Genomic DNA, 27,879 nt, shown 5'->3' on the forward strand with positions numbered 1-27,879 from the left:
AGGCAATATGTACTTCACCTCGAGTGAGTAGCATGGCTATTGGTGTATTTTACCGCATATGGCCCTTGGTGAAAAACGTTGAAAAAAGTTTGGACGCCCCTGATATAAGTGATGGTGGCAGGATGTGAACCCACAGTTGTCTGGCAACACTGCCCCAGTGTGTTTCCACCATGCCATGACTCTGAAAGACAGACAGTGGCCCATGGCCAGCAAAATGGAGAACCACAATCTTCAGACACAGGAAACAGAATGAGGGGGTATGTTAGGCAGCTGGTGCCATGGTGACCCAGACTGAGAAACGACAGGACGTCAGTGTTTCCTGAGTCTTCTTCACTCACCACTTTCTCTCCCTTCTCTCTACATCCCCACTGCATCTTTGTTTTCAGAAAACACTTCTTGAACTAAACACAGTTTCTGCCAGCTCCTGGCTGGGCTGGAAGATCTAACAGCTGGACAGTGCAAAGGCAACAGCATTTGGGACTATGCCGTTGGCTTTAGGTTTGAGTACAAGCTGTGATGATTCACTGTACGTGTCAGTCATCTTGATTGGCAGTGGTGCCCCCATGAACCGTTGTTTCGGGGTGTGTCTATGAGGATGTCTCTGGATGAGATTCTGTTTGAATCAGTGGGCTCAGTAAAGCAGGTTGCCCTCCCCAACGTGTGGGTGGGCGTCCTCCAATCCATTCAGGGCCTGAATAGAATGACAGGCAGAGGAAGGAGGAATTCACCCCTTCCCGCCTGATTGCTTCAGCTAAGACATCAATCTTTTCCTGCTCTTGGCACTCCTGGTTCTCAGACCTTCAAAGCTGGACTGAATTACACAACCAGCTTTTTGGGGTGCCCAGTTTGCAGACAGCAGAGGGTGGTACTGCTCAGCCTCCATAACTGCATGAGCCAATTCCTTACGATTCATATATATATTGCATATATAAATTAGATATAGTCCCTGTATAAATTCTATGTATAAATTGTAAGAACTGGATATATGCGTGTGTGCATATATTGGTTCTGTTTTTCTAGAGAACCCTCGGAGTATTTGACTCCGAAGGAATTGACGGCTTCAACTCTCAAGCGTAACTCAGAATGTTGAGGTGACGACTCAACACAGTAAGACCCAAAACCTCACCAGCTCGGCCCTGCTCTCACCTGCAGAGTGACCTTCCCACAAACGTTTCCCAGAGTTGATAAAATATTTAAGTTTAAGGGGCTGCTATAGAGAAACAGAGTATAAAAGCCTAAGAAATCAGCAAGCTGAGCTTTAAATAGCATGGGAACCACCCATAGAGTGAATCGGGTCTCTCTTTCGCAAGGGACAAGATGATTAAGCCAAGATAAAGTCAAAGCCAAGTGTCATTGTCTCTCCTTGGGCTGGAATCAGAAGTATCTGCTTTGTTCCTCTCTGGCCTTCAGGGTCTCTCTGAGGTACAGGGAGGCCAGGGCCACTTTTATTTTTGAAGCTCTCAGCATCTTGAAAAAAGAGAGATGTCAAAACTGGGTTAAAAAATTGTGGTATATTTTAAATGTGTCAAGTTCACAAATAAGCTATTTGATACAAAGGGTCATAAAGTAGAATTAATTGGACTATAAAAAAAAAGGATGATTATTGCATTGAAAATTTAACTTCCTGGTGGTTGGTGGGAATAAAACACATAGAAAAATACGTAGCATAAACATTTCTGTCAACGCAGCCCCGTGGACCTTATCATACAGATAATTCAATTTAGAGATAATTTTAAAGGCTGATTTTCGGGCCATTCATGGGATCTAGGCCAGGGCCAAGTGCAGACTCTCCCAGGACACTACAGACAGACCAGCCCAGCCCAGCCTCCCCACTTCCTGCCCCACTCGCTCAGCCCCTGCCCCTCCATCTCACTGTTTTCCATCCCACAGCTGCCCTTCCTCAACCTTTCCTGCCACTGATCATAGTCCTTCAAAATGTTCTCCCTTTTTCGTGGGTAATAAGAAGCACCAATCGCTGTCGCCACATGAGGTCCCAAGCCTCTGAATATGTTCCCTGGGGATGCTGGGTCTCTCCACCTCTCCCGGGGCGTAAGGAATCCAATAGGCCGTGTCAGGCTGCTTCGCCATAAAGCCGAAGGCTTGGCCTGGGGTTAGATGTGTCCTAGTCCTCCCTGCCTGGCTCTAGTCCCACCTCTGGGCCCAGACTCTAGGGCCTCAGTCTACTCCAGTCTGAACTGCCCACTGGGCTCCAGAACCCTGGTTGTACCCTGAGCTCTGGACGCTGGTCCCCTGAAGGTCTGAGCCCACATCTGGTCAGCCCCAAGGCAGACAAGGTGATCCCTACTGAGACAGATAGCCCAGGCTGATGAGCAGGATGGGGCTGAGGGACTGGGCAGGACTATGGGACTCAGCCTGGAGGACAGGTCACAGGATACAATGGGTTTGGCTCTAATACTCGCGGTGGCCAGAGTCAGGATATTGGAAGCAGGCGGGAGGGACCTAGCAGCTGAGAAGCAATCCTGTTAGAGAAGAATTATTTCCAAGTCCTTCAAGTGGTCTGTAGTGAAGCTTTGCAAATGGTCACTAGTGCCATCTACTGGTGGCTTGGAGAACTGCCACAAGCGTGCTCTGGCTGTTACCTTCCTTCCAACCCGTGAAATAGAAATGCTTCTGTGGATAGCTCAGTGGTCCTCATCTACACCATCCAGAAAGTGGTCCCCCTAATAAGACAAGCACCCATCTGACACCCTACAAAATCTTGACAACATTACTGATCGTATTCCCCATACTGTCTTTCATATCCCCGTGGCTTTATTGTACTTTTTAATCCCCTCACCTTCTCCCTCATCCCCATGTACTTGAGTATCCGGCTTTGACACTGAACTCCTCCAGCTCCCTCCAGACAGAGGGCTGGACCTGGGGGAAAGGCTCCAGCTCCTTGAAAAAAGATCTTTGGTCTTGAGTGAGATAGACTTGAGCTCAGGTCTGGATTTCTAGGGTGTTTTCAAGATTAAAAATCACAGAAAGAGAAATAAAGCGGATCCTCAAAGACTATCACCAAGGAGGAGGCCTAAGAATGCTGGATGCAGAGGTTTGGGGGCACGGAGGCATGCAGGACGTGACACTCTGGGGACCCACACATGCCCAGCTGGCTTGGCTGAGTGAATAGCTTTGGGTGTTAACAGTCCAGCTGGGACTTCTCGGGCTGTTGGTTTGCGTCCTGTCTGAGGTTGATTCTGGGGCTGGGGCAATGCTGAGCCTGCAGGTAATTTTAGAGCAACTGGGTACAGAATTGAGAAGGGACAGATGGGACAGTGGGCTCCCCTCCCCTTCCACCCGCCCCCCGCTCCAGTTACCCCAAACAATCCCAAAGCTTTCTGCCTGGCATGTGGCGTGGACATGGAGAACGTTCTCAGCAAGGGAAAGTTCATCTCTACCCAAGCTTCCATCTCTGTGGCCTCACCCTTTGGCCACATCCCAGATCCATGAGTATATTACCAGGACACATAGTCTCAAGAGCAGCCAGAGCCCTCCCATTGGCCCAATAACCTGTGGAATAAAAGCTATAATGGTAAAAAAAAGAGTCCTGAAACTGTGCTCCTCCCATCAAGATGGGGAGTCATGAGCAATACCTTATGCTGAGCGCAGTGCCCACAATCCAACATCTAAGGATGCAGGATGGTCAGCTCTCATCATAGCTCTACTGATTAACCCTATTAATTATTATTACTAATTACTATGAATTATTACTCTACTATCAATCATGTGTTTTTTAAAAATAATTCCATATTTTATGATGCTTTAACGTCTTAGGGCCTTGTGGAACCCAGGGAAGGACTGCCCCTCCTGGGTTAGCTAATTCCTCCAGATCAGTGGTGTCCAAACTGCGGCCCGCGGGCCAACTGCGGCCCGCAATCCATTTTTAATTGGCCTGCAGCAAATTCTAAAAATATATTTAGTTTACTTAAATAAACCAGGTGAGGCAATACGTACTTCACCTCGAGTGAGTGGCCCAGTTGTCTGTGTGTTTTACTGCATATGGCCCTTGGTAAAAAAACGTTGAAAAAAGTTTGAGCACCCCTGCTCTAGATAGTAAAGGACTTGTCTGCAAGCACGTGTTTGATATGCAAACGAACCAATCCCAAATCCTACTCCCACGTGTCTCATTTCACCAGGCTCCTGCAGTTTGGGACTTTATCCCTTGGCCCCAAATCACCCCAGAGCCAGGAACTGAACAACTGGGAGCCAGTCTGATAGCCTAGAGCCTCCTGAAATTATTCAGACTATCCCATCCTAAACATGCTCCGTTTGTTTACCTTGCTTCACCCTTTCCTTCCAGCAAACACCACATAATGGCCCCGCCCACAGCGCCTCCGTCTCCGCCCTGTCTCCGCCTCCTGCTGGACCCAGGGCCTTCCTCTGGGGGTCCTGTGTGGTGGGATCTATGAGTACAAACTTCATTCATGACAGTCATTTCCATGTCTGCGTGACTTACCTACCCTTTTAAAACAAACCCTGGGTACATCTGGGTACCTTTGCAAACAGGCCTAGATACTGGACAGACACAACACGCTGCATTTTCTCCACTTTCCTCAGAGCTCACAGACTGCATTCATGACTTGCATGGACTTACAAACATATTTTGCTTTGATGACAGTATGTTTGTAATGAAGTTTGTTGCCTATATTAAACGAGGAATTCCCCTTTTGGCTTCTCTTTTAAAAGTAGAAAAGCCTGAGAGCACAATGCCACAGGTGCCACACAGCCCTCAGAGGGTTTCAAATCCTCCAGGGGCTCCCTAGGGCCTCCAGGACGCCAGTGCAGCTTACACATTAGAAAAGAAGAAATCAAATGATCTTCTTTGGCAGATGATATGCTTGTCTGTATAGAAAATCCCCAGGAATCTACCAAAAAACTGCTAGAACTAATAAATGAGTTTAACAAGGTCACAGGATACAAGATCAATACAGACACACATACACATACACACACACACACACACACACACACAAATCATATATTTCTATATACTAGCAACAAGCAGGCAGAAACCAAAATGATAAACAATACTATTCACAATTTCGTTACTGGTGATGGGTCTGTTTAGATTTTCCAATTCTTCATGGATCAGCCTAGGAAGACTATATGTTTCTACAAACTTGTCCATTTCTTCTAGGTTATTGAATTTGGTGGCATATAGTCCTTCATAGTGTTCTTGGATGATCCTTTGTATTTCTGTGGCATCCGTGATAGCTTCCCCTCTTTCATTTCTGATTTTGTTTATTAGTGTCTTTTCTCTTTTTATCTTAGTGAGTCTAGGCAGGGGTTTGTCAATTTTGTTAATCTTTTCAAAAAACCAGCTCTTTGTCACATTAATTTTTTCTATTGTCTTTTTGTTCTCTATTTCATTTAGTTCTGCTCTGATTTTTATTATTTCCTTTCTTCTGCTGACCTTGGGTTTCACTTGTTCTTCTTTTTCTAGTTCTTTAAGGTGTAACATGAGGTTATTTATTTGGGATTTTTCTTGTTTCTTGAGTTAGGCCTGTAATGATATAAATTTCCCTCTTAAAACTGCTTTCACTGCATCCCCAAAATTTGGTAGGGTGTATTTTCTTTCTTATTTGTTTCTATGTATCTTTTGATCTCTCCTCTTATTTCTTCTTTGACCCGGTTGTTCTTTAAAAGTATTTTGTTTAATCTCCACGTATTTGTGTTTTTTCCTGCTTTCTTTTTGCAGTTCATATCCAATTTCAAAGCCTTGTGATCAGAGAATATGCTTGGTATGATTTCAATCTTCTTAAATTTGCTGAGGCTAGTTTTATGTCCCAATATATGGTCTATCCTTGAGAAGGTTCCACTAAAAAAAAAGTATAGTCTGATGTTTTAGGATGGAGTGCTCTATAAATATCAGTTATGTCCATTTCATCTAATGTGTCATTTAGGGCTGCTACTTTTTTATTTATTTTCTCTTTGGATGATCTATCCATAGCTGTCAATGGTGTGTTTAAGTCCCCTAGTATAATTGTGTTTTGGTCAATTTCTCCCTTTAGTTCTACTAGTAGTTGCTTGGTATATTTCAGTGCTCCTTAATTGGGGGCATAAATATTGATGACTGTTATGTCTTCTTGTTGTATTACCATTATGAAATATCCATCTTTGTCTCTTGTTACCTTTTTTACCCTGAACTCTGTTTCATCTGATATCAGTATGGCTACTCTTGGTTTTCTCTGGAAACTATTTGCTTGGAGTGTCAATTTCTACCCTTTCACTTTGAGTCTATGCTTGTCCTTGTAGCTGAGATGTGTCTCTTGGACACAGCATATGGTTGGGTTTAGTTTTTTGAACCAATCTGCTACTCTCTTCCTTTTTATTGGCGAGTTCAGTTCATTTACATTTAGGTTAATTATTGAATTATGAGGATTTCCTATCATCCTATCTTTAGTTTTCTAGTAAGACTGTGTCTCCATTGTTTCTTTGCCTTTTTGTTGTTGTCTATTATTTCTCTGTAGTGGTATTCTATGATTTTTCCCTCTGTTTCTTCTTCTATTACAGGATATATTTCAGTTCTGGATTTTTTTTGAGTGGTTACCATTAAGTTCATGTAAAAGAAAGTTTGATATTTAGAGTATTCCATTTTCTTCAGCATGCTTACTTTCTCCATTCCGATACTCCAGTTCAGGACTTTACTCTCCCCCTTTTTATGTTTTGGTTGCCACAAATTGTCCCTGTTGATGGTGATCGAATAGCCTCCTTTAGTATTTCTTGTAGTGCAGGTCGTGTGTTAGAAAATTCCCTCAGCTTCTGTATGTCTGGAAAGGTCTTTGTTCTTCCTTCATGCCTAAAGGATATCTTTGCTGGGTATATTATTCTTGGCTCATAATTTCTCTCTTTCAATTGTTTGAATATTTGTTTCTACTCCCTCCTGGCTTGCAGAGTTTCTGCTGAAAAATCTGATGATATGCTAATGGGCTGTCCTTTGTAGGTTACCGTCTTCTTTTCCCTGGCTGCCCTGAGGATTCTTTCTTTGTTGTTGATTTTTGACAGCTTCGATACAATGTGCCTTGGAGAAGGCCTGTTGGGGTTGAGGTAATTAGGTGTTCTGTTTGCTCCTTGGATTTGAGGATCCAGTTCTTTCCACAAGTTTGGGAAGTTCTCATCAACTGTTTGTTTGACTATACTCTCTGTTCCCTTCTCTCTTTCTTCTCCTTCTGGCATGCCCACTATTCTTATATTGCTCTTTCTGATGGAGTCAGAAAGTTCTTGTAGAGTTATTTCATTTCTTTTAAGTCTCAAGTCTCTTTCTTCTGTCCGTGTCATTTCCAGGTTTCTATCTTTGATGTCACTGATTCTTTCCTCCATCTGGTCAACTCTACTACCTAAGCTGGCTATTGCATTCTTCATTTCTTCTATTGAGTTCTTAATCTCCAGAAATTCTGTTCGGTTCTTTTTTAAAATTTCAATCTCTTTGATAAAATGTTCATTTTGTTCTTTGATTGTGTTTCTGGGTTCCTTAAACTGCCTGTCTGTGTTTTCTTGCATCTCGTTGAGTTTTTTCACAACTGCAATCTTGAATTCTCTGTCATTTAAGTCACATATTTCCGTATCTTTAAGTTCATTTTCTGGAGACTTTTCATTTTCTATCTGAGCTGTCTTGTTACCTTGGTTATTCATGCCAATTAATGATTTACTATTTTTCTTCCTAGACATCTGCAGGAGTGGGTCCTGCAACAGGTTGATAGAAATAGGTCTTTCTTTTGTTTTCCAGTAGGTGTTGGTAGAATATTCTATTTTCTCTCTGAGTGCAGCCTTTTATTGTCTCCCACACTGTAGTGTTATGTTTTCTCTGCACTATTCCAACTTCTCACACAATGGGAGGATCCCTGGAAGGCAGGCTTCTCCTCTGTGAACAGTTCACCTGGATCTTATGGCGCCACCTCCATGGTGGTATGTGGAGAGCTTTTGAAGTTCCAAAGCTCTTCCTGCACCAGATTCAGAGCCCGTGTGTTTCAGCAGTTCTGTTTACTCCTGCAGGGATCTGCCCAGATAGGTGGGGCCAAGAGTGAGGTGAGTTGTGAGATGTGGCCCAGAGCAATGGCGGCAACCACCACCACAGCCGGTCCTGCTTCCATATCTCCCTCCTCTTTGCCAGAACTAGTTGGGCTGCAAATCTGTTTCTGCATTCCACAGTTCTCAGAGCTGCAAATATTCTGTTCTTTTGATGTGACACTGCTACTGTTCCGCTTCTAGAACCAGGCAGGTGGAGGCGGGGTGAGCTCTGGGAGAGTAGGGAGGGGGCAGCTAGACTCATTGCCTAAGTCTTCTGTTCTCTGTGGCAGTAAGGGCTGAAACCACCATTTTCAGCCTTCTTCTCTCAGTCTTTTCTCCGAGGTCTCTGCCGTGAGCGTTGGGTTCAGCCATGTTATATGCTGCCCCCTCAGCCCTGTGGGCCATAAGAGGAGCCCTAGCAGTCCGAGTTCTTCCCTCTCCTGCAGCTGCGGTAGTTCCAGGATGCAGTGAGCTCGGAGCACTGAGCTAGGTCTGCGTCCTGCGCCTGCGCGGCTCTGTCTCCTTACTTCTCCCTTCCCTCTTCCCTTGCTCGCGCGATTTGCCCACCTTTAGATGAATTCAGTAGTGGGCCTCTTCATCTTGTCTGCCTGCTGTGCAGGGAGTCCTTTGTGGTGTTATAGTTGTTTGGTTTGTTGTAAATTCCCGGAGAGATTAACGAGACTCACCTCACGCTGCCATTTTAATGACATCACCTTGAGATGTTTTTTTCCTCAGTTTTTATGACCGCCCTTCCTGACCCTGAGGCAGTTTCTGAGGCCCAGCAGCCCCATGGGAGACCTGAGCAGTTGTGCTGAGAGGAGAAGCTCGGGTCAGACTCCCAAATATGGCGCCCAGGGAGCTCCAGCCCCTGAGACGTGGGAGCCAGAAGGGAGGTGGAAAAGGGAGAGAGGGAGGAGGAGGAGGAAGAATGAGGAAGGCCAGAGGCTCCCTGTCTCTCTTCAGCCCAGTGACTCACAGCCGTGTCCTCTCAGGGCAGAGGGGACATCTAGCTTCTCAGGCCTCAGAACCAGGAACTCATCACAGTATCACCCTCTTTCGTGTGTGTGTGTGTGTGTGTGTGTGTGCACACGTGCCTGCTACACTCAGGGTTTACATGGGCAAGAACCATCAAAACCCTACCTGACTGCCTAAGGAATAAATTATTTTAAAAAACTTATACATGTATCAGAAGCTCAGGCATAGAAGGTGTGGAGCTGGTCTCAGGAATGATAGAAACCAGGGGCTCGTCAGGGCTCCATCGCTGTCTCTTTCTCTCGCATTCCTGCTGCTTCTCTCTGTGCCTGAGTCCCTGGTTCTGCTCTGGGGACACAACTCTCTGAATTTGGGCTCCATCCCAATAGCTCCTGACCCATAGTGGGGTGGGGTAGCTGTTTCTACCTGAAGGAATGGGAACAAGGTGCTGGCACTCCAGGAAGCGGGGACATCTCAGGATGGGCCTGAGCCGTGTCCTTGAGCTGTGCAGAGCATAGGGCTCCCAGCCTCAGCCATTGCATCCTGAGGCCACAGAAATGTTCCTTTCACAGTCCATGTCGCCTCTGGAAATGGGGTCCAGGGTCAGAAGGGACTTCAAATCCATCTATCTAAGGGGCTATGACTGTGGTCAGGTCAGAGGACAAGTGTGTATAGACAGGCTGTTCCATGGCTCCTCGGGGACACCCGGAGGGCCCTTCAACCAGAGAATGGCACCAACCAAGATGAGCAATACGGGCACCTTCACAAATACCAGGAGGATGTAGTGGGTCCGGTGAGAGAGAGCAAAGAGGTCAGGGCCCTCGGCCCATCCAGGCCCCGTTGCTCCCAGTGCCCTGACACTGTGGGCATTAGCCAGCCTATGACCCTGGGGCTGGCAGCCCTACTCACTCTGAAGACCTCCAGAAGCCTCCTCAATGGTTCAACCATGAGGGTTCCTCAGAGGTAACCTCAGATTTTGGTGTTGCTTTGTACTGGGCCCACCTTCCTTCTGAGACACGCCATTTGCCCGAAGTGCACCTCAGCCCAGTAGATGGGCCTGCAGGTCACCCAGGACAGGCTGTCGGCTGCCTCAGTGTCCTCCCTGCTCTATTCATGCCAACTCCAGGTTGCTAAACCACCCGCTTGCTCTGTGGCACCTGACACTTTGCATTGTGGAGATTTGTGTCTCATCTCCCCTGGCACCCACCAGGTCGCCAATGTTTTGTTGTTGACAATTGAGCAGGATGATACTGCTCAGCGAGGAGTGCTCTGCAGAGCGGTTTTCTGGTGAAGCCTGTGCTGGGAGGTGGAGGCTGAGCAGTGAGGGAGGCAGAGTGAGACGGAGAGGAGTTTGGGGCCTGACTCTGGCTGGGACTGGCTCTGGCATCAGGTGACCTCCCAGGAGCACAGGGGTTCCAGGCTCAGGGCTTCATGGGGGAGGCCACAGGTTGGGGCAGGAGAAAGGACCGTAGCCACTCACCTGACATTGGACACAGAAGACAACCCTCCGTGGCTGGTGGCAATTGTCCTAGAGAGCAGGTTCTCTGAGCTGGTCATGACTGTTCCCTCTAGAGACAGGCAAAGACGGCACAAATGGGGTTCGGTGCTTGGCTCACACTGCCACTGCCCTCACCACGAGACACCCCTAATCTCCCCTGGATTAGGAGGCTTCGTCTCTTTGGGTCACTCCCTCGGGCTTCTCCCCGTTCTATTGCATCATCTGAACCACAACACACAGCCATGGTTTCTATCACTTTCAGGTGTGGCAAGAAGACATAAAAATTAAATAGGATTAGGCTATTTAATTTATTCTGGGGACAGAGATAGACCTTCCAGGTTCTCTCCACTTCTTCCTCTAAGTGGGACTGTTGGTTGAGTCATGGCGGGGGGGAGTGGGGAATCCCTGGTCCTTTTGCTCAAGCAAGGTCTGAGCATGGCTTAGGGACAGATGGTTCTGGAAAGGGGGCCTCTAGTTATTGGGGTGGTGAGAGAGAGAACGATGCCGGAAGACTTGTGAAGAAGAGGGCCCATCTGGTTAAATAGTGAACAGTGACTTTGAGGAATGAATCATCTGTATGAAAAACTATGAGACTATTTATGGTGAGCAGCTTGGTCATGGATTCCTGAGACCCGCTTTGCACCAAGTGGCGGTGATCTGCCTGGTATCTGAGGCCCAGGCCTGGCAAACTCTGTTCTGCAAGGTCCCATCTTTGGTCATGCTGGGTGGCTCCTAGCTGAGCTCCATGTCACAGCTGTCACAACAGCTCCTCTGAAGGCCCCTGGTGTCCTTACCAAATGGCCCCTCCCTGGGCTCAGCACCCAAGACCCTTAAACTTTGCCTTTCTCCCTAAGGTTCCCCACGGGGCACACGTTAGCCTGTCTCGGTCTCGACTCATGTGCCTTAATCAATCCCTTTTCTGTCCCTGAAGATCTCGGCTTTTGCTACTGGGCAGCCCTGGACTCCACTCCACCCAGTGGCAGCCCCGTCTCTCTCTGCTTCCAACCCTGACAATAAAGGGTTCTAAGGTCGGCGTTGTCTATTTGCATGTCACCCTCTATTGTGCATCTATTGAGTGGACGCCGGGCCGAGGGGTGACAGGACACAGCCGAGCTGGGCAGTAGAGAGGGGCTGTCTCTCGGTCACTAGCCTCAGCAGCAGGCTGTGCTGCCAGGAAGAGCCCCGAACCCTTTGATGCCTTCAGACCCCGAAGAGATTCCAGGGCAGCCAGAGTGGTCCCTGATATTGAGTTAATGGTGAAACCTTCCTTTCTCCTTAAAGTGCCCACTGACGCCCGAGCTTGTCCATGGGTCCCTCTCACTCCTGGCTTATTCTTATGCAGCCAGACAAAGGAGAGGAGGGGCAGCTGGGGACCCAGAGAGGAGAGCACTGTACATGCCCAGAGCCACTCTGGGTTGGCCAAGTTCCTAGGGTTCAGTGTGGAGTCCCTCTGGGCTGTTGCAGGTGTCACCCCCTCCCCATGTAAGGACAGAACCAGGGAGTGACTGACAGAGACTGACCACTTCCTAGAGTGATGTCCTGGGACCCTCTGCAGGCATCCAAGGCCCACTGGGGCTCCTATAATAAAATGGGGGGCTTTCAGTGCTGTCCAGTCCTGGGAGAGCTGGACTGAGCCATGGTCATGGAAGCCGTGGTCCACATCCACACCCCCACCACACACCCTTCCATTCCTGCCATATGGCAGCCGGATACTTCGGGGAGACCTAGGGCACTGTGATGGGGGACACGACGGGGCTGCTACTCTGCCTCAGTGTCTTTCACTTCCCTCCCCATCTATCGGTCTGTCTCTCGCTCGCTCTCTCACACACTGATTCTCAGCAACTCACTGATTTCCCTTCTGCCTTTGGAGGAGGGTTGCAGGAGCCCTCACTCTTTTAGTCCTGAGTGTCAGGGCCTCATAGTATATACAAGAAAGTTCTTACCTGGGTCAATATTCACTTTAATTGATACCCCAAGTTCAGTTCCTTGCCTTTGAATCCCACACCAGTAGGTGTCTTGGTCATCTTGCCAAGTTAAGTCACTACAGAGGGACCCTAGGGACTAAGACAGAGCAGACCATGAAGAGACACATCCACTCTTACCTGGATCGATGGTCACTACAACTTGGACCCCAAAGTCAGTTCCAGTTCTCTGAATCCCACACCAGTAAGTGTCTGCATCATCTCGCCTGAGCTTCTTCATGGTCACGGTGAATATGTGGCTTGTCCGATTGTCCGTGATGGACACACGGTCCTTCTTCCACTCTGATCCAGTGGTTTTAACTAGAATCTGGCAGGGACCCCAATCAGCTCCTTTACACCACCACTTCACGTAGGTCTCCCATTTGGGGTCATAGCGACACTGCACGGTCAGTGAGCCCTGCTCTGGGCCTCTCACGGACGCTGGGCCCTGGATGGAGAAGCAGCCTGCAAAACAGAGCCCCAAGATATAGATGCTGCCCCCGCCCCTGAGCCAAGCCTGACCTGGGAGTCCCCTGGGCTCAGAAGGACCCAGACGGATGTCCAGGGTCTAGACCAGGGTCCCCAGCCTTCCCAGCCACCCCCTTAGCTGACACCTCACATCCACCTTCTCCTCTATCCACCTTCCCCATTCGCTCCCTCGGTGACAATGCTCTGGCGTCCTTGGTCTCCCTCTCCCCAGACATGCTCACTCACAGCATGTGACACGCTGATCTCCTGACACTTTCCTAACTGTCCGCTCAACCCTGTTCTCATCTGATCACCTCTGTCTCTGACTACACTGTCTCAGAGGCCCCTACTGGTTCCTTTTCCTCTCTCTTTAAACCTTAGTGTAACGAGGGGTGTGTAGATAAGTATTTAACAACCAGCCCTCTGGGGGAGGGGCGGGGAGGGGGAGAATCTGCAGTTTGTAGCATTTCACACTTTCCACAGGGATGATTCCAGGTGATGAATATGACGCCCAGGGCACAGAGGTGGGAAGAGCTATTTGGCCTTGGTTCTTGTGACCAGTGTGAGCAGCTCCAAGACACCGCGGGGACCTGGGCTCCCTCTCCAGCCTTCATCTTGCCTCGTTCTATTCTGTCCCCATGGACTGAATCTCCAGGTCCCTGGTTTCAGGCATTGCCTCTATGCTGATGAACCCCAAACCCATAGTTGTAGCCCAAATGCTCCCGTTCCCTCCAGCCTACCATTTATAAATACACCGTGGACTTCTCCACCCCAAATGCAATGGTTACAGAACTCAGTGCACCGCCTCTTCTGCCCTGAACTTACTCTTCTTCAGTCTTTCCTCCCTCTAGTGGGGGGTCCACGTGGACAGACTAACAAAGGCCTGAGGAAAGTGGAACAGGTTAGAGATGCATGTAAGTTGCGTGGGAATTCTGCTGTTCTGTGGACCTACTCCCGTTAAACTCACTGTTCAGATACATTCCCTGTCCATGGCGATGACCTCTTGCCTTGACCACCGGAAATGCATCAGCACGAGAACCAGAGAAGCAGAGCCGAAACCCTCTTGACCCTCTCACAGTCCCGGAGCTTCAGGGCCAGGCTGGGGGGTGGGCAGTGGGATGTGTCCTTGTAGCACCTGGAAGGTTCTGCCTCCTCACACCTTAGACCTTTACCTGAAGCTATTTGAGTTTCCTGGAGGTTTGCAGTTGTAGTGGTGTTTAGAGGCCCTCCCCACAGATGGTGACATCTTCATTCCCAGAATAGTGACTATGTCATCTTACATGGCAAAAGGGACTTTGCAGATGGAATTAAATTAAGAACCTTAAGATGGGGATATTATCCTGGGTTATCCAGGTGGGCCCAGTGCCATCACAAGGGTACTTATAGGTTGAAGGAGAGATAATGTCAGAGTCAGAAGGAGATTTGAAGATGGAGAAAGGTGTCTTGAACCAAGGATGAGGGCAGCCTCTAGAAGCTGGGAAAGTGGAGAAGACATTCTTCCCTGGGGCCTCTGGAAGGAATGCAACCTTCTTACACTTGATTTTAGCAGTGAGACCATTTGGACTTCTGAACTTCAGAATTATAACTTAATAAACCTGTATCAGCAAGTAACATAGTATTCCTCCAGCAGAACCCACTTTATGCTCTTTCAAGCAACGATTACGCCAGCACACCTCACTGGAGAGCTTGACCTCTTCACCGATCCCATCCCCTCTTCCCTCCACAGCTCGCTGGTAACTAGGGTCCTCAACTCTACCTCAGAAATGCTCTCAAAATGGTCTTCTTTCTTCCTTCTCTGCTGTCTCAGTCCACAAGGACCGTATGACATGGCAGAGAGAGAATGAGTTTTGGACACGAAGAGACACGTTAACCACAAACTAGATGGGAGACCTTGGAGAGTGTACTTAACCTCTCACAATCTCACTTCTTTTGCGTAAAATGCGAAACTGCTTTCCAGCTCACACGTCGTTATAAGACGCGGACATGAGTCAAACCCCAGTCATGGGGTCACGTCATCAGCGATAGCCTGTGAGCAGGTCGTGTGCACATCTGGCGCCTGGACCGTGGCAGTAGCATCTGGGGAGGTCCCAGCTCCTGCTGCAGCCCTCCTCACTCTCCTCTGCATCTGGCTGCTGGAGGTTGGCCCTGAAATTGTCCCTCCCGTGTCCTTCTCTGCAACTGCTGTGAGCACTTAGAAATCTTTTGGAACCTCACCTGCAGCCACTGCCCACTGCCTTGGAACCATGTGAAATGATTTAGTTTGGCATTCAGATCTTTCTATAATCTACACGCAAGTCCAGAGCCACTAGCTGCCTCCCAATTGACCCTATGACACCCCCCACTTTTCTCTTCCCCTGATTCTCATGTGTCCTCCCAGGCGGTTGCTTCACTGCTCATTTCCTTCCCTCCCCTGGAAACTCTTTCTCTAATCCCTCCCATCTACTGGTCACCCTGAGGTCCCCTTCAAGGTTCCGCCTTCTTTGCAGACTCGTATTCCCCTTCCCAACAAGAACTGCTGCCTCTGTTGCTCAGAAGGTGCTTTATAGGAACCTGATTGCCACACAGGTTGCCACACAGGTATTTCGTTACCCTTAGCAGTCTCTCTCTGCTCGGCTGCTCCGTCCTGAAGAGCAGCGATCTCCTGTTTCTTTTCCTTCCCTCTTCCCACCCCTGCCCCCCATGTCTTGCACAATGTCTGGACTTGGTAGGTACCTCACGTTTATGACTGTTTTCGGAAAGGACGCTGGTCAGCATGATCTTGGACATAATCGTTTTGATTCTGGGATGAGCTATGGTTTCCACGGCAGGACAAGTGTACAGATGCTAATGCAGTACTAATGGAATAGTAACTGCTGGAAACAGACTCAGATGCCGTGAATGGGAGCTTGGCCTAATAAATTACGATCCATTCATAACATGGGTGAAAAGAAAAAGTCACCTCACAGATAATGATGGGAAAATGTCCCAGATATATTATCATCAAGTTAAAAAAAACATTGCTTAACAGAGTGGATATGATTCCATTTCTGTGGCTTTTACATCTCGTGAGAAGGGAAAAATCTGAAAACATGTGTTCTACACTTTAAACAGTGGTTAGAGCTGAGACTGGGTTTTCTGGGGGAAATGTCACTTTCTAAATCACACATTTCTATTATGTTAAAATATTTACAATATCATTAACTGATAAAACCATAAATATAATTTTTAAAAAAATAAAAAAAGAGTCAATTAGGAGACAGCAACTGAGGAACCAGTACATTAAAAACAAATGCAGGAGGCAGCAGATGGGGTCACAGCTACAGTAGAAAACAGAGGCTCAATCACAAAGAGCAAGAAGAGATGGTGCTGCTTTGAACTAGAAGCTACATCCCTCCCCGATTTGGTCATTTAATCTCACAGGAAATCACTCATAATATGATTGGATTCATTTATTGAAAATACGTGGAAGGTTTTCATAAACACATATTATGATGGATGGAACTATTAATTAGGCCTCTGTGAATTTTCAAGTTTGTTTAAGGAAGGGGGAGAGGTGGCACGGAGGAGAGGACAGCAGTTGGCAGGAAGCAGAACCCTGGGGAACGGGGGGCTGACAGGTTTTAAAAGCATTAGACTGTTTGAATTTCAATTTTTCCTTCAGTGAATCTGAGACTCAGACTTCCTCCAAGGTGTCAATCCTTCAGGAAACGTTGCCATGTGTGGGAAATTCTTGTGTGAATATTCTTGTCTTAAATTTGAGAAAATGGTTGAGCTTTGGGTCTGGGCTGACAGCAAGTGACAAATGACACAAATGGGACAAAGGCGGCCACAGGAGAGCTAGAGCACAGACGACCGACTGTGGGGTGTGTGTGTGCAATGGGGTTGGGGCCCATCTTGTTGGCACTTATGGGGCAAGGTGTCTCTGCTGACGTCCTCATGCAGTCTTGCCAGCCCAAGCTCTGAAGGGCCATTTCTGGGGTGCAGGTCTGTGCCCCTGGCCATTCCTGCATCACTTTCCTTGTTAGGAGAACAAGGGTCAGCTCTTCCACTTGCAAACACTTACCCAACACCTACTCTGTGATGGTGGCCTACCTTCCTCTCAGGATTGTTGGGGGGCTCATGTAACCGAGCAGATAAGGGAACGCCCTACCAGACAATGGCTCATTCTGACATCACCCCACCCACTTTCTCTCCTTCTTCATTTCACAGAAGTAACCCCTCAGTAGCTAATGCCAGTCTGTAGGTGAGAACTTGGTGGGCTGGCTTTTCTTTCATCCTTGACTAAGTTCACTCCCTTCCCGTTCACTCACAGAGTTGGAGGGAGGAGGAGGGAGGCCTCCATGTTGTCTCTACAGCACCCCACCCTCCCCAAGCCCCAGATCAGCAGCCATGGGGGGCTTCAGTCTTTGTTGGGGGAGAGGGGTGTTTGTGTGGGAGTGTGCCTATGAGGGACGGTGTGTGAGGGAGTTGACAGTGCAAGTGTGTGCCAGCGTGTGTGCCACTCGGTGTGCTGTGAGTGAGTACATGCCTGTGTGTACGTATGAGTGTGGCCCTGCGTGTGAGTATGAGAGAGAGACTGTGTGGGGTGTGTGAGAACACAGATGTGCTCAGAGGTGCGGCTGCACGTGGGTGTGTGGGTTTGACTCCACTGTGTGTGCTGTGTGAGTGTGTGTGAGCCCAGGCTTAGCCAAGCCCTTCTCCTTGGCCTCGGATGAGCTGGATGTTGAGATTAAAGGTGGGAGCAGATGGGGGTTGTGAACTCAAATGTAAAGCTGGAGCCTAGAGAGAGGGCAGACATCTGAATTGCTGTCCTCCGGGAATTCTGGGCCATTGGTGACCTGCTAAAACACAAGGCCCTCCCCGATAAGCCACCCCCTCAGAGCAGGTGTGCAGGTAGCATCACGGGGCTTCTTCATCATCAGGACAATCAACAAGGGCCGTGATCACTCGGGGAACGCCCACAGCCCTCATCCATTGATATCCGACCTGAATAGCAGAGATCTACATGGTTAGAGCTACAAAAGGCTTCAGGAACTTTCCGTTCACACCAGAAGCCAGGTCTTTGAACAGTGAGGGACCTGCCTGTGTCATGCACCCTGGAACCCAGGCCTGCAACTCAGGTCTCTCAACTCCATGACTATGCAGTTTCCCGTGGTCCATCTCTGGACCAATTGGTTTGTGCCAGACGGGTAGTGCCCAGACCCCCAGAGAGGGCTGTGTGACCCACACATACTGCATACATTGTGCAAACTGCCAGACTGTCTCCCAGTGTTCTCTTACGTGTCTCCAGTGGTTTTCCACAAGGAGAAGAGCTCCTGGTGTCCCTCCGATCTCCCACCTGGGCTCCTGAGCAATGTTCTCTCTGTAAGGCTCAGTTCCTGAGCACGGTGTCTGTGGCCCTGCTGCTCTTGTCTTTCGTGTGCCAGCCTCATGTGCCAGCACTCAGCCTGCACACGGAGAGCCCCCTCTGTGTGAACGCACCATCCTTCTCAGGCCTCTGCCTTGGTCAAGCAGTCTCCTCTCCCAGAATGCTCTTCTCCCCTCTCTGCTGGAAGGGCTGTTACCTTTCCTCCAGGCTCTTCAAATGAACAGCCCACTTTGAAGCTTTCTCTAGCCCCCCAGTCAGCCATGCTCCATCCTCTGATTCCATGACCATCAGTGCTCATTGTGTCCTGCCACTCAGTGTTGTTTGTCTGTGTATCTCACCCACTGAAGCTGTGGGGTTCTCCTTTTAAAAACAAGTCCTATTTTTCCCTCTTTTCCCCCCTATTTCTCTTTTTCCTTCATGTCCTCAGGGCCTGATGCACACCTAGTACAAACTGGGAATCCAGTGTGCTTTTGCTGAATGAATTAACAAAGCCACCTCTCAGTTACCCCAGATGTGACCCTCCCCTTGTACCTTGGAGGGATGCTCTCTGCCCCCTGCCCTGCCCCTGTAGTACCAAGTTCCCAAGGCCCCAGCAGCACTCACCTGGGAGGATGAGAAGGAGTAGAGCTGGAGGCAGCCACATGGTCCTGCTTCTCTTGCTCCTCAACCCCTGGACCTACAACTGGAGAGCACACTTGGATCCCAGCTGGACACTTGAAGCTCTACTGATGCCAGGCTTGCACTTTCTGCTTATCCAAACTGCCTTTGTGTTACTTTCTCATTCACTCACTTTTATAAAGTTAGCATTTCCTCCATTTAACTATTGAGCAAGAAGACTGTCACTTCTTAGTAAGTCTGTAGCAGAGTGCATCAGAGTCCCCATGTGGTCGTAAGAAAGAGGAAGCAAGGGAGTTGTGTAGGGTGAGAAGGGGCTGTGGGAGATGTCTCTGTGCAAAGGTCAAAGAGAGGGCTTCTGGCCTATCAGGTCTTGGGTTCAAGGTGTACAGCAGTCTGTGTACCAACTCCTGAAATGGCTCTTCACTACAATAATGGGTGCCAGAAGCAGGTAAACCCCCTCCCCAACCAACTCAGGTGGCAGGTGCACAAGCTTGACATATTTCGAGATGCATTTATTCAAGTGGTACAGCCGTGTGCAGAAGAGTGGGCTGTGGAGTTAGACAGACTATACTATAAGTCAAATAGACCTAACAGACATACACAGAACATTCCATCCAACAGCAGAAGAATATAATTCTTCTTAAGTGCACACAGAACATTCTCTAGTGTACATCATATGTTAGGTCACCAAATAAATCTTAGCAAATTTAAGAAGTTTAAAATCATACCAAATATTTTTTTCTGACCAAATGGTAAGAAACTAAATAACTAACAGGAGGCAAGCTGGAAAACAGAAGGAAGGAAATAACAAAGATCAGTACAGAAATAAATGAAATACGGGACAGAAAAACAATTGCAAAAATCAACAAAACTAAGAACTGGTCTTTTGAAAAGATAAAATCAACAAATCTCTAGCTAGACCAACTGAGAAAAAAAGAAAGAGTCAAATGTATAAAGTCAGAAACGAAAGAGGAGACATTACAACTGATGTCACAGAAATACAGAGGATCATAAGAGACTATTAAGAACAATTATATGCCAACAAATTGGATAACCTAGAGAAATGGAAAAATTCCTAGAAACATACAACCTACCAAGACTGAATCATGGAGAAACAGAAAATATGAACTGACCAATAGCAAGGAAGGACATTGAATCACTACTCATAAACCTCCCAACAAAAGAAAGCGCAGGACCACATAATTTCACAAGTGAATTTTACCAACATTTAAGAAGAATTAATGCCAACTCAAAATCTTCCAAATAATTGAAGAGGGAGGAACAGTCCAAACTCATTTTATGAAGTCAGCATTACCTTGATACCAAAGCCAAATATCCTTCATATAGAGAGACGCAAAAATTGTCAACAATATATTAGCAAACTGAATTCAACAGTACATGAAAAGGATCATACTCCATGACCAAGTGAGATTTATCCCTGGGATGCAAGGATGTTTCAATATAAACAAATCAAGACATGTGACATACCATATTAATAGTCTGAAAAAAAGTCATACAATCATCTCAATAGATACAGAAAAAGCATTTGACAAAATATAACATCTTTCATGATTGAAAAACAAAACGAAACAAGAATCTCACCAAGTTGGCTATAGAAGGAACAAACCTCAACATAATAAAGGCCATAGATGACAAGCTCACCCCTAAAACCGTACTCAGTAGTGAAAGGTTTATAGCTTTTGCTCTAAGCCATCTACGATCCAGTTCAATCCCTATCAAAATTCCAGTGACATTTTTCATAGAAATGGAAAAAACAATCCTAAAATTTGACTTCAAATAGCCAAGTCAATCCTGAGAAAGAACAAAGTTGGAGGCATCAAACTTCCTGATTTCAAACCGTATTACCAACATATACTAGTAATCCAAAGAGTATGGTACTAGCATAAAACAGACACGTAGACCCGTGGAACAGAATTGGAAGCCCACAGATAAACCCCTGCATATACAGTCAACTAATATTTGACATGAAGCCAAGAATACTTAACAGAGTTAGAATAATCTCTTAAAGAAACGGTGCTGGGAAAACTGGATAACCACGTGCGGAAGAATGAAATTGGACCCTTATGTTCCACAACTCACTACAATTAACTTCAATGGGTGTGAGACTGAAACATAAGACCTGAAACCATGAAAGTGCTAGAAGAAAACACAGAAAAATGCTCCTTGACACTGATCTTGGCAACCATCGTTGGCTATGACACCAAAACCACAATCAACAAAAGCAAAAATTAATTAATAAGTGGGACTATATGAAATTTAAAAGCTTGTGCACATCAAAAGAAATAATGAAATGAAAAGGCAACCTACAGACTGAGAGAAAATAGTATTTGCAAATCATATATAAGATAAGGGGTGAATACCCCAAATACATAAAGAACTCATACAACTCAATAACAACAACAAAACCCAAACACTCCAGTTAAAAGAGTGGGCAGAGGAACTGAACATTTTTCCAAGGAAGACATACCAATGGCCAACAGGTACATGAAAACCTGCTCAACAGCACAAATCATCAGGGAAATGCAAACCAAACCGCAATGGGACATCCCCTCACACTTGCTAGAATGGCTATCACCAAAACGGCAACATATAACACGTGTTGGTAAGAGTGCGGAGAAAAGGGAACCCTTTGTGCACCTTTGGTGGGGATATAAACTGGTCCACCCACTATGGAAAACAAAGAGCATAGAGGTTCCACGAAAACATTAAAAATAGACCTTCCGTGTGATCCAGCCACCGCACGTCTGGGTACACATCCAAAGGAATGAAAACAAAATCACACAGAGATCTCTGCACCCCATGTTCACTGCAGCATTATTCACAACAGCCAAGATACGAAAACAAGCTAAGTGTCCGTCAATGAATGAATGGATAAAGACGTGGGATACACACACAATGGAATAAGAAGGAAATGGAGAAGGAAGGAAATGCTGCCATTTGGGACACAGGAGTGGACCTGGAGGGCATTACGCTAACTAAGTGAAATGTGTCCACTGAGAGACAAAAGCAGTGTGTGATGCCACTTACAGGTGGAATCTAAAGGAGCCTACCTCAGAGAAACAGAGTAGAGTTGTGGTTACCGGGGCCTGGGGGTGTGAGGAAATGGGGAGATATTGGTCAAAGGGTCAAACTAGCAGTTGTAAAATAAATTCCGGGGTCTAATGTACCATGGTGATGACAGCTACTGGTACTGTATTATATGCCTGAAAGTTGCTAAGAGAGTAGATCTGAAATGTTTTCACCACAAAAAAAGAAATGGCAACTATGTGACATGAGCGAGATGTTCGCTACCTATATCGTTAATCATTTTGTATTTAAAATAAATAAGTGAATCAAATCAACACATTGTACACGTTACACTTATACAGTGCTGTATGTTAATTACATCCAAATAACGCAGGAAAAATAAGATATATTAACCTTGGGGACTGTTATAAACTACACGGATACTCTCCGGAAACACGTATAAATACATATGGCCAAACCATGGCGATGATGAATATGAAAGTCAGGTTGGCTCCCTCAGAGGAGGAGCTCAGGGCAACAGGAGTATTAATGCTATTTACTACTTAAGGTACGAGGCGGCCACACAGTGTGGAAGAGTCTTCCTGGCTTAAGGAGGATGCACTTATTAGACACGTGTTTGTACATGTCTGATATATTGCAAGAAAAAGCTTTCAAAAAGTTTACAGAATATTCTGACAGAAACGTGGACAATGACATTGGGTTTATTAGTCAGAAGATCATTTCCATCCACCAGAGGGGCTGGGTTCCCGGGCGGGGCATCGATGGGCGACAAGTGTTACTGGTTCTCATAATCAGCCTGGTTCCCCCTCCGCCCAGAGCTCTTCTGAGGCCTGTTCACCCAGAGGACAGCACTGAGCATGCTCAGGAGCAGGGGCAGCTCCAGGAAGACCAGCAGCAGGAAGTGGACGTCGCTGAGTAAGGACCTGCAGGGGACACAGTGATACACAGTGAGCCACGTCATCAGGGGGAGGCCCTGGGGGCCTCCACTTTCCTCCAGGCCCTGAGCCCCGATCCACAGCCATGATACTCCACATAGAGATCAACCATGGACAGGGCGGCCCCACTGGAAGGGCCACCGCCCCCTGCCTCTCTGCCTAACAAGTGCCCGTGAGAATTACAAGTGCCTGGCCCTCCCAATCCTGCACGTCTCCACTCAGGCGTCCTCTAATCAGTGAGGGCTCCCTGATGATTGTGAGAATAGCAAACCCCACCACCCTCCACAAAGCTTGCCCAGTGATGTCTTTTCTCCATAGTGTTTATCACGAGCTGGCATATTCATATGTTAACATGAGTATGATTTGTTCACTGTGTGAAATCCCCTTAGATCACAACTCCTGTGAGAGCGGGATGATGTCTGGGTGGTTCATGCTGTGTCCCAAAGCTGAGAACACCTGGTCGGAGTGTCACAGTTAGGTGTGGGAGAGGTAGATAAATGAGGGACCTGGATGAGGGGGTGACACCCACATCCCACAGCCCGAATCTCACCTAGAAGAGAAACCACCCAGGTGTCAAAGTCTCCAGAGGCAGACCCCTTACCGAGGGTGTTGCCTGGGGTCCGGGGTGTCTTGCCTGGTCATGCTGGGCCAGGTGGTCGCTGGCAGAGAGGATGCAGGGCCCAGGTTGCTAGTGAAGACCTTTGTGCTGGGGGTTTCTGTGGGGGCTAAGGGAGAAGCACACGTCAGGCCCCGTGGCCTCCCCCTGAGCCCCCCACTCTGTCAGCTGTGTGGCTCTGACTCAAGCAGTCAAGGTCACTCAGGCTATTGGACAGATGTGCTGTGTCCCACACCTTGAATGGCCACAGCCAGGACTGACCAGCAGCTGGGCCCCCTCTCCATTGGGTGCTCTGCTCACCAGGGGGTTTGAGAGTCTGGAAAGAGCCCTGGGCTCCAGGTCACAGCCCAGCCACAGTCACACCTTCCTCCTCCTCGTCCACCCTGCAGGAGATGGGCTGACATTTACTCTGTAGCGACTGACTGGGTGGTGGGGAGATAGGGCCCTCGGGCACGTCTGCGGCTGGCGTGACGCTCAGATGAGACAGGGCCTGCAGCAGCGTGTGCACGGACAGCACCCCGCAATCCCTCAGTACATGCTATGGCTGAGTGTTTGTGTCCCCCAAAATCCTTTTGTTTAAAATCTAGTGAGAGATGGTGTAGGAATTAACGCATTTGGGGGGTGATTAGCTCATGAGTGTGGAGACCCCATCCACGGGATGGGTGTCCGTATAAAGGGCCCCCCCACCCCGTGAGGATACAGCAAAAGTCTGCAACCCAGAGTGAGGCCCTCAGCCCCCATGCTGACCTCCTGACCGGGGGCTTCCAGCCTCAGGCACAGCGAGCTGTACATTCTGTTGGTTATAAGCTACCAGTCTGGGGGATTTTGTTACCGCCGCCCGAAAGGACTAAGCAGGTACACTCAGTCCCCCGAAACTGTCAGCCTGGCCTATGGCCTCGGGCGGCCACTACATGGCTCTGTGGGGGAGGGACTGAGCGGAAAGAAAGATCTAGAGAGGCACACACCAGGTGGACCCCACGGAACATGAGTGAACTGGACAGACCCCCTCCCACACACCAGCCGTATCAGTGGATTTTCTTTTCCTGAATCTTAAACAGGAACGCACAAAGGACACGTGAGGACACCTCCCTGTGAGAGCGAGAAACTAAGACCCACAAGAAGGAAGTCAGAGACAACGGCAGAATGAGACGCAAGGGAAAATGGACACACAGACACACGGTCTTGATTCAGTTCTTGGGATAAAAACCAATGATCTGTTGAAGAGTTGTTTGGAGAACACGTTAGAACTTTGGGGGCCATAGCACCTAACAGCCCATTTAATCATCTTCTTCGCCTTTATCTGAGGGAGGTATTTTCAGGGGTTTCTCTGGGTTCCCTCCTGTGGATGCGAGGTCTGACAATTAAGTTTGCGAACTTGTTGCAATGATGTTGCTAACCTTTTTTTTAATATCAGAGAGATTATTCATTATGAACTTGTACCAACGGGACAAACAGTTAACCAAGTTTACTATTTGGAAGTGCTGAAAAGGCTACGTGAAAAAGTTAGACGACCTGAACTTTTCGCCAACAATTCATGATTCATGCATCACGACAATGCACCAGCTCACACGGCACTGTCTGTGAGGGAGAAACCAGTCAACAAATAGCTGTATTGGAACACACTCCCTACTCACCTGATCTGGCCGCCAATGACTTCTTTCTTTACCCAAAGATAAAGGAAATATTGAAAGGAAGACATTTTGATGACATTCAGGACATCAAGTGTAATACGACAGCTCTGGTGACCATTCCAGAAAAAGAGTTCCTAAACTGCTTTGAAGGGTGGATGAGGCACTAGCGTCAGTGAATAGATTCCCAAGGGGACAACTTTGAAGGTGACCGTAGTGATATTCAGCAATGAGGTGTGTAGCACTTTTTCTAGGATGAGTTCGCGAACTTAATTGTGTGACCTCGTACAAGGTGTCAGAGAAAGAAGGGGAGTTATAGGGTCAGCCTGAAGGGGTAGGGTGGTCCCCAGAACATCAAAGGAGCCCCACAAGGGACCTTCTGTTCCCACCTCTGGCTGCAGCAGACCCCCAGGCCCACAGCTGTGAGGCTGGTACCTCATCAACCATCCATGGCACAGTGATGTCCTCTCATGGACCAGGTCAAGGGCAGCCTGGAGAAAATGTTCCAGCAGCACCATTCCCACAGGGACGACCAAGAGAGGTGCCGGAAGGAAAAGAGGGTTTCCTTTAGAGTCACATGGCTCTTGTGAGGACAGGAAGGCAGCATGTCCCCAGAGTCAGGTCTGTTCCCACCCTGCCCCACCCAGGAAAGACCCAGGCCCGAGACCCACAGAAACATCCAGGGTGTGACCCACAGATGTGTCTAGGACAGCCCGAGGTGTGCGTGTCACTGTCGGTGCAGAGAACAACTCTCTCTCTCTCTCTCTCTCTCTCTCTCTCTCTCTCTCTCTCTCTCTCTCTCTCCCCTCCCCCCCCTTCCCCGCTCCTGTTTTTCTCACAGTCTCTGATCTGATTCCTGCCTCTGCTACTCCGACCTGAGACCCTTCAGGTGCCCCGGAGCTGGTACAAGGGGAGGGTGTGCGGCTCACCTGGGAACACAGACACCTTAACCTGGAACATGGGGTCCAGATCCAATGGTATATCGATCCCACACGTGTACGTGCCTTCATCTTCCTCTGTGAGGCTGTCCAAGGTCACTGTGAAGGTGAGGTTTGCTGGATGGTCCCTGATGGACACGCGACCTCGCCTCACTTCTCTCTCTGATCTTGTCGTCTGCACAATCTTCTTCAATATCAGTGACGAGCATGAGTCGTCACACCAGTATTTGATATGTTCTCTGAATTCCTCCTCGTACCGACACTGCACACTCAGGGATCCCCCCACAGTGCCCGTCACGGTGTGGGGGCCACTCAGAGACAAAGAGCCTGGAAGACACAGCCACGTCCCAGCTCCTCACCAGATGGGCCAGGGTCGGGTGCTCTGGGGTGCGGGTCCCTCAAGGGCCCTCAGGGGCCGGAGGCCATGTCAGGGATAGGCCTTCCCTCAGACCAGGCACCGGGACGAGGGGGAGTAGCTTCCTTCTCACAAGGTGGGACGGGGGGAGGGTGTCCGTGGAGAAAAGAGGGGCCTGATGGTAAAAATTGTGTGCAAGTGTGTGTGTGTGTGTGTGTGTGTGTGTGTGTGTGTGTGTGTGATGAACCCAGACCTCATCTCTGACTGTGACAATCAGGTGACCATCACAGCTTCCCTCCCCACCAGCGCTACTCTGTCCAGGGCAGTGGACGATACTCACCTGCTTTATGCACTGAATCCCCGTGGACGCTACTGAGGCAGGTCCTGACCGCTCCTGGAGCTTCCCTGCCTCCCTGCCCCTTGCCACGTCCTCCCTCCCTCGCTCCTCTGGGCACTGCTAGCTCCTCACCCCACCTCCACCCGGGCCCTTCCTCTCTCCCACACCCAGAGCTCCCCACCCAGGCCCGCTCGCTCACCTAGGACCTGGAGAAGGAGCAGGGCTGAAGGCAGCCATGCAGCCCCAACCCTCAGGGTCATTGCCCAGCACAGATGTCACCTGCAGAAGCACTAGGCTCTGGACGTGGATGAGACCGAGCCTCCTCACAGAGGGCCTGATGTCCGTGTGCCCACTTCTGCCTTTCTGGGCCCCTCTGCTTTCTTGTCTAGCCTGGTTTTGAGTCCGATGCTGGAGCTGGTCAGGGTACAGGAAGCTTAGGGAGAGAAGCTGTACGGGCTGGTGCAGACCCCTGGCTCTCGGTGCCCTTGGCTTCTCTGAGTCCCAACGACTGGACAAGACCAAGGTCCTTCCTCATGGCCCGCAGCTGCTCTTCTCACTGTGTCACACCCGAGAGCCAAGCTGGGACATTTCCTCCTCAGTGGGGCGTTCCCACTTCTATGATATGTCACTTCCTGTGGTCAGTATGGTTCTAGGGATGAAGGCCAGAACTTTTCATCCTTTCTGGCCTTGGTCGTGACCACAGAGATGTTATGACCCCCCAAATTTCAGCTCTAGGCATCCATGGAGAGCCCTGCCCCTGTGGGACCCCAACTCTTCTTCCCACACAGGTTGGCACTGTGACCTCAGATGCCTTCAATGGTCCCATCTCGGTTCTAGATCCCATCCAGGGTACAAACTCCTCAGCTGCATCTTCCCTCCTTGTGTATCTTCCTGTTCCCCAGACGTGGAGCCGCTGTCACCAACCCTCTGAGTACTTCACTTCTTCCTCTTTCTTCTTCAAAGTCAACTCCACTGTGAGATTCAGGACAGAGGACAGTTCAGAGGGGTGAAGATGCTAAATAGGTAGTTGGGGAGCCTGTAAAGCTGAGACTGACACTGTCCTCTCCATCCAAACGCACAGAGCGCATGGCTGTGTGACGAGAGGCAGTCTACCCAGAGGCCTGGTAGTTGGTGTCGCTTGTGTTCACAGG

At 48.5% G+C, this 27,879-nt stretch overlaps 2 protein-coding genes across 3 annotated transcripts; both read right to left on the reverse strand.

Annotated features, from left to right (window-relative positions):
* Positions 1–59: 59 nt before the first annotated feature.
* Positions 60–19,123, reverse strand: LOC141568911 (CMRF35-like molecule 7). The gene is made up of 4 exons (XM_088802364.1): positions 18,857–19,123; positions 12,580–12,903; positions 10,460–10,547; positions 60–1,467 (listed from the first exon to the last, which is right to left on the reverse strand). Exons 1-4 carry the CDS (start codon positions 18,894–18,896, stop codon positions 1,461–1,463), a joined length of 459 nt encoding a protein of 152 aa, XP_088658490.1. The 5' UTR covers positions 18,897–19,123; the 3' UTR covers positions 60–1,460.
* A 3,481-nt stretch (positions 19,124–22,604) lies between these two features.
* On the reverse strand, positions 22,605–27,611 carry LOC141568878 (CMRF35-like molecule 6). Of its 2 annotated transcripts, none has more exons than XM_074319854.2 (4): positions 26,928–27,611; positions 26,028–26,135; positions 23,456–23,579; positions 22,605–22,842 (listed from the first exon to the last, which is right to left on the reverse strand). In XM_074319854.2, exons 1-4 carry the CDS (start codon positions 26,986–26,988, stop codon positions 22,695–22,697), a joined length of 441 nt encoding a protein of 146 aa, XP_074175955.1. In that variant the 5' UTR covers positions 26,989–27,611; the 3' UTR covers positions 22,605–22,694. The 2 variants fall into 2 exon arrangements, with proteins under 2 accessions (XP_074175955.1, XP_074175954.1); XM_074319853.2 differs by having other exon boundaries at positions 26,028–26,363; positions 26,928–27,608.
* Positions 27,612–27,879: the final 268 nt, after the last annotated feature.

The sequence above is a fragment of the Rhinolophus sinicus genome, chromosome 12 (genome assembly GCF_057876585.1).
Source record: "Rhinolophus sinicus isolate RSI-liver-muscle chromosome 12, RSI-T2T, whole genome shotgun sequence".
In the NCBI taxonomy this organism is placed as follows: domain Eukaryota; kingdom Metazoa; phylum Chordata; class Mammalia; order Chiroptera; family Rhinolophidae; genus Rhinolophus; species Rhinolophus sinicus.